The 9,552-nt window shown below is 40.8% G+C and overlaps 1 protein-coding gene across 1 annotated transcript in view; it reads right to left on the minus strand.

Moving 5' to 3' along the window:
• DRGX (dorsal root ganglia homeobox) overlaps positions 1 to 8,982 on the minus strand; it is a 78,486-nt gene extending 69,504 nt beyond the window's left edge. Inside the window, exons 1-4 of the mRNA XM_073552043.1 lie at positions 8,689 to 8,982; positions 7,392 to 7,443; positions 4,939 to 5,039; positions 3,348 to 3,449 (exon numbers count right to left, since the gene is read on the minus strand). Coding sequence (XP_073408144.1) covers positions 3,348 to 3,449; positions 4,939 to 5,039; positions 7,392 to 7,425 — 237 coding nt within the window. The 5' untranslated portion in view covers positions 7,426 to 7,443; positions 8,689 to 8,982. The remainder of the gene's footprint in view (positions 1 to 3,347; positions 3,450 to 4,938; positions 5,040 to 7,391; positions 7,444 to 8,688) is intronic.
• Between the last annotated feature and the right edge of the window lie 570 nt (positions 8,983 to 9,552).

Consider the following 9,552-nt stretch of genomic DNA (forward strand, 5'->3'; position numbering starts at 1 on the left):
GAGTCTTACACCCCAGACAGGAGTGAGTGTGTATTTGTGGGTACAGAAACTAACAGGTCTTGTATTCAGGGAGAAGGATTCTGCTGAACCTGAGCTGAGAGATACTCTTCTCTTTTCTTTTTTTTTTCCAGTGCAAGGAAATGGATGTTCTCTGATGCAATCCAGTACCTTAGAGACACGGACAAATTAGTGTAGAACATTATCACTAGTTAATTATGAATGACCGATTAATCAAGCTAATCTAATATTCCACATTATGTTGATGTTATTAAAGTGCACAGTGAAAGTGACAGATAGCCTTCATTTGCTCTCAGTGGCCAAATGTGCTCTCTGAACTGAAGTCAGGAGACAAGGATTAGGGAGGGAGGAACGCTGCAACATTTCTGTCATTCTATGCCAACATCTAGGACCAAACGTCCACACTCCTATAGAAAATAATGGATCAACACTGAAAAAGGGGGGCTTATTTTAATCTTTGGCAGTAGATTCACTCTCCTCCATTTATATTTTAGTGTGAATTAATTCAAGATACTTTACTAAGACCTTATTTGTCCTACAGTTATGTTGATCCCGTATTAGATAACAGACCATAGAAGACATGCAGCAAAGCATACTCCACTACCCAGTGCTTGATAGCGCATTTTTCTAGATGTTTGTGTAGATTTAGACTTAATTCAGACATCTGTTTTATCACATTCATGTTCTATAGTTCTCACTAGTTATGGGCGAGTAGCATCGATGCTTGGGTGTCCTCTGAGTATTTTGGCGGCCTCGGAGATTTAGTTTTCGTCGTCTCAGCTGCATGATTTGCGACTTGTAGACAAGCTGAATACATGTGGGAATTCCCTAACAAACAGGCATTCCACACATGTATTCAAGCTGTCTAGCAGTCGTAAATCATGCAGCTGAGACGACGAAACCTTAATCTCCAAGAACTCCAAAATACTCGGAGACCACCCGAGCATGCTTGGAAAAACCCGAGCAACGAGTATACTCGCTCATCACTAGTTCTCACAGATAAAACTCATACCCATTCTACTCTTTGGTCACATATCATCGTAAAGCACAGTCATGGGCAGGTTTGATCTGAGTTTAGAATCAAACTAAATCTATGGATCCGTGAAAAAATGGGACAGCACTCGGATGCCATCTATGTTCTGTCCGATTTTCACTGACTGACGGCAGAAGCTTCATCAGTTTCAATTTTTTGCATATGAGAAAAACTTTTGAAACTTTCACCAAACTCTGATGAAAATCTGATCTAAAACCCTCATAAAACGGAGTCAGTTTTTTGTATATGAGAAAAATCACTAACTCCTTAATGATGTCTTAATATGATTTTACAGTTTGCCCACGCATAGTTACTCAATTAATAAAAGACCTTGAGAGGTAATTAAAATATTTACTTACTTCAAGACAGAAAAAAAATAAAATGTGCAATAATAAAATTAAATGTATAACATGTGAAATTTGGGAAAATTATTCATATTGTAAAAAATAATTGCAGAACTATCATCCACATTAAATAGCTTTTCATTTTATAGATGTATCTTGAAGCTTTGAGAGCCCAATGTATAAGATGTAAAGGGGTTTCCAACTCTGACGTGTCTGTCCCAGGGCTGATGAGCTGACATGGGGCGAGGGGCTATTGGGCTGTACAGGAATAAGTGACCTTGGGACATAAATTAATCTCCGCACTTTTGCTTTACTTACCCTATGTATAATATATAACACTCTCCTACTATCTGTAACAAACCAAATGATCCTTTTATTAGCTGTGGAACTGGCTAATTCGAAAGTTTTAAAAAATGCCAGTACCAAAAAATGATTTAAATACCAAGCCCAGTTCCATTTACAATTTATATGTGTAAGTATAAAAACATAACCTATAAGTAAATGGTGCACGTATAATTTACAGCTACCTCAGTCTGAGGCAGGAGCAATAGCATTAACTCCAATATGTCACGCCGTAAGCATCAGGCTAGATTACATTAAATCGGCGAGCCTTGGCCTCATTCACATGTCTAGTTTTCACGTGCATTTTTTTTGTAGACATCTTCATTTATGATCTATTTTGTGGATCAAAATCACCTATTTGAATGAATGAGTTAGTGAAAAAGCGTACGACACTTGGCTGACATTTGTGTGTCATCTGATCTTTCTTAGCTGTTTAATGGGTAGAAGGAAAAATGTTTTTTTTTTGCATTCAAAAAAAAAAAAAAAATGGATGCCACACTGATAGTAAAATGAGTAAATGAACAAAAAACTAAGATTTTGATACAGTACACTGATAAAACAATGGTCCATTTGTTCCCATCTACAAGAAAAGTCTATCTAAATGAGGTCTGATTTAAAGATGAGCGAATATGTTCGGAAAATGATCACCGAATCCTAATTTGCCATATTCGTGCCGTATTTGTACTGATTTTATGTTTGATGATCGTTTCTAAACACATTCACTCATCTGTACTCCCATTGACGCCAATGGTGTTTGACTATGCTCAGCGAGTATTGCAAATATGGCGGTCGTAATCCGGACCGAATATTGAAATATTCGCTCATCTCTAGTCTTATTCTGGCAACCTATTTTACATAGGCAATGTTGAAGAGCTGAAGATTGCGTTGTTTCTTATCCCAAAATATGCTTATAATTCTCAGCACTTTTAAAGCATAAATATGACTGACGGCAAACTCACAGTAATATTGAATAAAGAATGCATATGTCATGCACGCTTACCAGTTACCTTAGTATTACACTTGCCCAGCTCACATTTTACATGTGGCAAGTGGGTTGGCATAGGAAAGGCCTGAATTATGAACTTTCCTAAAAGAAACTGCCAAGAATAAATTACTAATGTCAAACATGGCCGCCTCAGAAATAAATTAAATATATAAAATAAAAAACAAGTAGAATTGCTTTGGATGTTCTTTAACTCAAAGCTACCCCATTTTACTCACATTTTAATAGGTCCCTCCAACACGACTCACAAATGAGAACTCACAAATGAGAAATGTATTTCTGTTTTTACCATTTTTTAATTAATTGATTTGTAAGCCTTATTAAATACAGATACCAGGTGGCTATCATTTCTGCAATTGTTAATTGTTTGATGGTTTTTAAGGATGGCCCTTCGGTAAGGACTCTGGTAACATTATTAGAATTCAGAACAAGACATGGGGCTAACCAACAACAATGGGGCTCTGTAGCAGTGGAGACTACTCAAAAACTGGAAAGCATTGCCTTCTTAATGTTACTCAAGTTATCTGCACAACATAGAAATAAGTCAATGACATCATGAACCAGCCAGCAATGGATCCAGTAAATGTTGACGGCACCGGTTTCTTACCTGCACTCTGGCTTCCGTTAAGTTAATTTTCATGGCGAGCTCTTCTCGAGTGAAGACATCAGGATAGTGAGTCTGAGCAAACACAGCTTCTAGTGCTTCCAGCTGCAGAAAAGTAGGCAAAAATCAGCAGGGGGAACCTCCAATGGCTAATTCCAAGATTTCAAAGCTAAATAAAGCGGATGGTGGTGGTAGGAGAAATGCCAGGCACATGGAGGGGGATTTAACAAGGTGCAGATAAACTATTGACTTTCTTCTGAATTATTCCAGCTACTATATAGTGCTTTCAGCACACACCTATGTAGGAAGAATATAGAAAATGTCGGAGGGAAGACATTTTCCCTTTTACAGTTTATGCTCGAGGATCATTCCCACTTTCTATTATTTCATTATACCATACTGAAACGACCAATGCAATATTAATTCTAATTGAAGTACTTTAAAGCACAGCTGTGTCTACCGGACTACAAGAGGATTTCTGCTCTGCCTCTGTTAATGCAACCTTGTCATGAAATATGTATGATATATACTGAATATATTTATACTATACACAGGATATATATAACCCCTCTAAAAAGCTATTATTAGTGGACATTAGAAATCAGTAAGGTGTTGTAATAGGAATGAATAACAGTGAATACCTTGGTAACGATGTACCTGCTTATAAGACTTACAGAAATTCAGCTAAGTTCCTCGTATAAGTCAGCACATAATGTTACTATAATGTGAAGAATTATTTTGTATATGTAAAAAAAACAGTTACAGCTCTTTAGATAAATGACTGTGATGTCTGCTGCCCCACTGATAGTAAAAATAACAACAAAAATGTCACCATTTGTTCCCATATGTATAAAGATATATTGGTGCAGATAAGCACCTAAAACTAGATTTCCATAGCCTGGGGTAAAAAATAAAATAATAATAATAATAATACATAAAAATCCTTAAAACCTACTTTAACACCCAAAAGAACATTCCTATAAATCCAGCCGAAATCTAACACAATTTGGGATTGATAAAATATAGTGTGATTATTTCCAAACATTGTCAGATTTTTTATTACCATTATTATTATCATCATCATGTCATAATTGTAAAAAAAAATGTATTAAGATGTATATATAATATCTGGAATTCAATTTCTCCTCCTTACGCAATTAACTAAAATAACATTTAAAGCATTTTGCCAGCTATCTATTCTATAGAAGCTTTTCCCATGAAGACATAAAAAAAGAATATATTGATAATATAGGGAAAATTCTGTAAAAACGGTTAAAAGGGATTATTTTCTACCATTCCATCATGCCTATTAGCTTGTTTTTGTCTAATTTACTAAAAAGCTGTTTGAAAACTGACAAAAAAACCCTAGTTTTGCATACTTTAAAAAAAAAGCCTCAAAAGCTGGGAAATGTGGCAATGCTTCCCAATACAGTGAGACCCTAATATATATATATATTTGATTTATGGCCATTTTCTAGTTGTCTCAGATCAGTGCTCTCTATGTGAACATTTCTCTTCCTCTCTCTGATTTGCCATCATCACATCATATTCGGCTATCTATAAGAGCAGTTGATCCCTGGTCTCTTCTCAGTACCTGTTGCAGAGTGAAAGTGGTGCGATTCCTCCGCTGTTTTCTGCGCAGAAATCCGTCATCGAATTCAGTAGCTGAATGCCCCCCGAAGGGAGGAGAACCTACTGAAGACAAGAGCCCATGTGTTAGGAATCAGCTGCCCACCACAGGACGCCATATTCATCAATTATCGGCCGACCATCGGTGGCAATCCGCAAGCAGTCACCCCCCTTCCAGGCATCGGAGCAATGACTACACCCGATGGATGGCGGATCTCCCGGGGGCATTGTCCTGCAATCGGGCAGACCTGATAAGAATGCAGGGTAAAGGGCTCATGTGAAGGGAGATCGGCGCTGACATCGATCGCACGCAGTTCTCTCAGTTATTAAAGGGCCTCCGCCTGTGCTCCGAGGACGGGGAAATGTGTCATTTTAGGGCATGAAATCGGCGCAAAGAAATGCTTCATTCAGGTTTAAAATTCGTTAAAACAAATTCCAAAAGAGACAAAATAACTCTTCCCGAATGGAAGGAAGCCGACCGCAGCTGCTGAGCACCTCTTTATTCCAGGGCTGTGTGAGCGGATAAAGGCCGCCTGTGATGGGACTACTCGCAGACGTTATTTTAATACAAATCCGATCAGAAAGATTTAGTATTTCATTAAGCCGATAATTGATTGTATTTATTAATTAGCAGCTTGCTTTATTTCCATGGAGGCAAAACTGGAGATGAGAGGTTTAACCCCTCGAGGGACAAAAAGGGTCAACACCCTTCGCGTGGTAGCAACATTCTGCTGCCAACCCCCAGGCGCTAGAAGGATTGGAAAGACTTTTATTGTTTTCTGTCTTTTTTTCCACAGGGTGTTAGTAAAACAACATGAAATATTGATGTGCTGGAAAAACGGGTGTATGTAGAGCTGTGACACAGGCCGGACCGGGAACATCTGTGTGTGGAGATCCATGGCCGGCGCCTCGGGCTGCAGTAGCAGGTGGGAGAGGCAGGAGGCTTCCCCCCACATCCACTCACAGCCCGCAGGACTAGGCTCAACCACATGGAACCAGTGGAGGCTGGCCTCATATTCTATGCAGCTTAGGGAGAATGCCCCATACAGGGGGAAGGGAAGACATGGGGTACACTATGCACTGTATGGGCAAGAAACAGCCCCTCTACAAAGACAAGATGCCCTGGGATGGAGGATTAGCCCTAATATACAAACTGGGCCATCCGCTCAGATATCACAGCTACTTCTTCTAAATATGATAGATAGAGAGAGAGATAGGTAGAGAGAGAGATAGATAGGTAGATAGATATTGGGTAGATAAATAGATAGACAGACTGACAGATAAGAGATAGATATTAGCTTGATATATGGACACAATTGTAAATCTACAGTGCCCACATATTCCGGTACAGGAAAGATATATATCTTTGTACCATGTTAGCCAGTAGATAAAAGAATATTTAGAATGGAGATGTCCTCAGTGGTTGATACCTTTTAATGGCTAACTGAAAAGATGGTAACACATTGCAAGCTTTCGAGACTACTCAGGTCTCTTCATCAAGCTAGACTAATACAAAATCTGAAGAATGACATATTTATACTCAAGACAGCACAGAAATAACTCAATAGATAAGACAAGTGATGTGAAGCGGAATAGTCATTATGGGAGAGGGATAAGCATAAATATAGGAGCAGCTCATAGATAAGCAGTGTGAAGGTTTTAATGCCCTCTGATTGCTGGTCTGGTTCTGTGTTGTGATGACCCCAGAAGGTCTGAGGAGCAAATTCCTTAATTGATGTAAAAAGACATAAATCCATGCGACGCATTCATACCTGCACTGAATGTGTCGAAAGTTTTCATAAGTTTGTACTCAGATTCGACACATTCAGTGCTGGAATGAATGTGTCGCATGGATTTATGTCTTTTTACATCAATTAAGGAATTTGCTCCTCAGACCTTCTGGGGTCATCACAACACAGAACCAGACCGGCAATCAGAGGGCAATAAAACCTTCACACTGCTTATCTATGAACTGCTCCAATATTTATGATTATCTCTCTCCCACAATGACTATTCTGCTTCACATCACTTGTCTTATCTATTGAGTTATTTCTGTGCTGTCTTGTGTATAAATATGTGATTCTTCAGATGTTGTATTAGTCTAGCCTGATGAAGAGACCTGCGTAGTCTCGAAAGCTTGCAACTTGTTACCACATATTCCGCAACATCTTACAATTCTGCGCGGCATCACTGCTACCTGCTTAGAGTCCATTATATACAGTGACATACATACTGACCACTTGGGCGATCACTGATCATCTCAAAGTCTCAGAATCATAACGATAATTATAAGTGGTATATATATATATATATATATATATATATATATATATATAGCAAGAAGAAAAAAACGTGCATCATACTTATAGGGTGTCATTATATTTCTATATGCAGAGGTAATTAAGAGCCTGTTCTTACCTTCCAGCTGAGGGGGGCAGTGGAAGTAAAACATTTCTCTAAGAACTTTTACCTGAAAAAAATATATATTTTCACAATTGATGTATTGATTTAATCTAAATATTGATATATATGTTGTGACAACATAAGAAAAGGAACTAGCAAATTTAGAGATTTCCTGAAATAAAAAGATTTAGGAAATATAGATATTGGATATTAGATTAATTCCAACAAACACCTAAAAAGGTATAACATGTTGGACAGATAAATAGAAGGTAGATAGAAAGCTATCAGTTGTATATTATATATATATATATATATATATATATATATATGTACTGCTCAAAAAAATAAAGGGAACACAAACAGCCTGTTGAAAATGTAATAATGTCCCCTTATTTTTTTGAACTATATATATATATATATATATATATATTTATATACACACACACACACATACACATACTTACACACACTAGGTAGATACCTAGAAACACACATAAATATATATATATTTATATAAAATAATGGATATACATATAGATAAATAAATATGTAGACAGACAGTCTATATAAATTCATTTGCTCCATCGTCACCCTACTGATTATCTAAAGAGAAGAATTCTTTAGCAGGCAGTCAGCAATTTTCTATCAGGTGTATGGTAATAGGTGGTCGCCCACTCCACTATACAGACAGTAGGACCCCTGACTGCAGGGTCATAATTCAAAAATCATTTCTAATGATGGAGATAAATTCCGCATAAAGTGACCCCAGACACCAGAGAGCAAAGCTTCTTACAGAGTGCAGCCTCCCTTCTAGCACACAGTGACTGCAGTCTCCCCTGGAGCACACAGTGAGTGCAGCCTCCCCTGGAGTACACACTGAGTGCAGCCTCCCCTGGAGCACACACTGAGTGCAGCCTCCCCTGGAGCACACACTGAGTGCAGCCTCCCCTGGAGCACACACTGAGTGCAGCCTCCCCTGGAGCACACACTGAGTGCAGCCTCCCCTGGAGCACACACTGAGTGCAGCCTCCCCTGGAGCACACACTGAGTGCAGCCTCCCCTGGAGCACACACTGAGTGCAGCCTCCCCTGGAGCACACACTGAGTGCAGCCTCCCCTGGAGCACACAGTGAGTGCAGCCTCCCCTGGAGCACACAGTGAGTGCAGCCTTACCTGGAGCACACACTGAGTGCAGCCTCCCCTGGAGCACACACTGAGTGCAGCCTCCCCTGGAGCACACACTGAGTGCAGCCTCCCCTGGAGCACACAGTGAGTGCAGCCTCCCCTGGAGCACACAGTGAGTGCAGCCTTACCTGGAGGGCGCCTTTCTCCCAGGTGGTCGGTGTTCAGCCGCAGCTAGCCTGATAGATGTACCTTGCACTTTACAAGGGTGAACTTGCAGTCGCGTGGCGGACAGCGCCGGATCACCGCCGGTAGCGGAGGCTGTGCTGGAGCTGTTCGCTGCCTGGTGCTGAAGGGCACGCTGCCCGTGTGCTGCTCCTCGCTCCCGGCACTTGCCTTTATAATCTCACGCGTAATTGGCCCTAATCGGATTATTCGCTGCGCCGTGTACAGCCGGTTACATGGATAGGTCCGCTGGGTGCCACTAAGAGTCACGAGTGCAGCGCGTCACGCGAGCCGTTTAAAAGCCCCTCGTTGTGGCGGAGCAGAGAGCAGCTCCTTGGCTGCTGCTGATCACTGATCGCTGGAGGCGGTAATGCTCAGGGTATGGGCAGCACACATGGAACATATGGCAGGCTTCTACTTCCTGCATTATTGATGGCTCCTCCAGGAGACCAGTGCGGGGGCTTGTGGGGTCCTTCCAGGGGTGTGCTAATCTGCAGCCTCGGCTCCCCGGTGCCCCCAGGACCCGAGCTGCTGGCCGGGAACCGGCAATCAGCCGCTAATTGTCAGTGTGAATGGCTGTCAGGGAGCGGCGGGCGCAGAGCTGCGCTTCGGAGGCGGCAGCACAGGAAACTTTGATTTTGTTCTCAGCAGGGGGCAGTGGGATTTATAGCCTTCCTCCCCTGTAAATAATATGCAGCGGGACCCCAGCAATTAGTTTTTAAAATGCATCGGAGACAGGGAAAGCCGAAGGAAGGGGAGGGATGGATGGATGGAGAGCGATTTCAGCTCCAACTTCAAAGTCTCCAAGCCCGAAACATTCAAGTCAGAGG

Source organism: Dendrobates tinctorius, unplaced genomic scaffold (genome assembly GCF_039654945.1).
Source record: "Dendrobates tinctorius isolate UK_male_01 unplaced genomic scaffold, ASM3965494v1 ptg000184l, whole genome shotgun sequence".
NCBI lineage: Eukaryota > Metazoa > Chordata > Amphibia > Anura > Dendrobatidae > Dendrobates > Dendrobates tinctorius.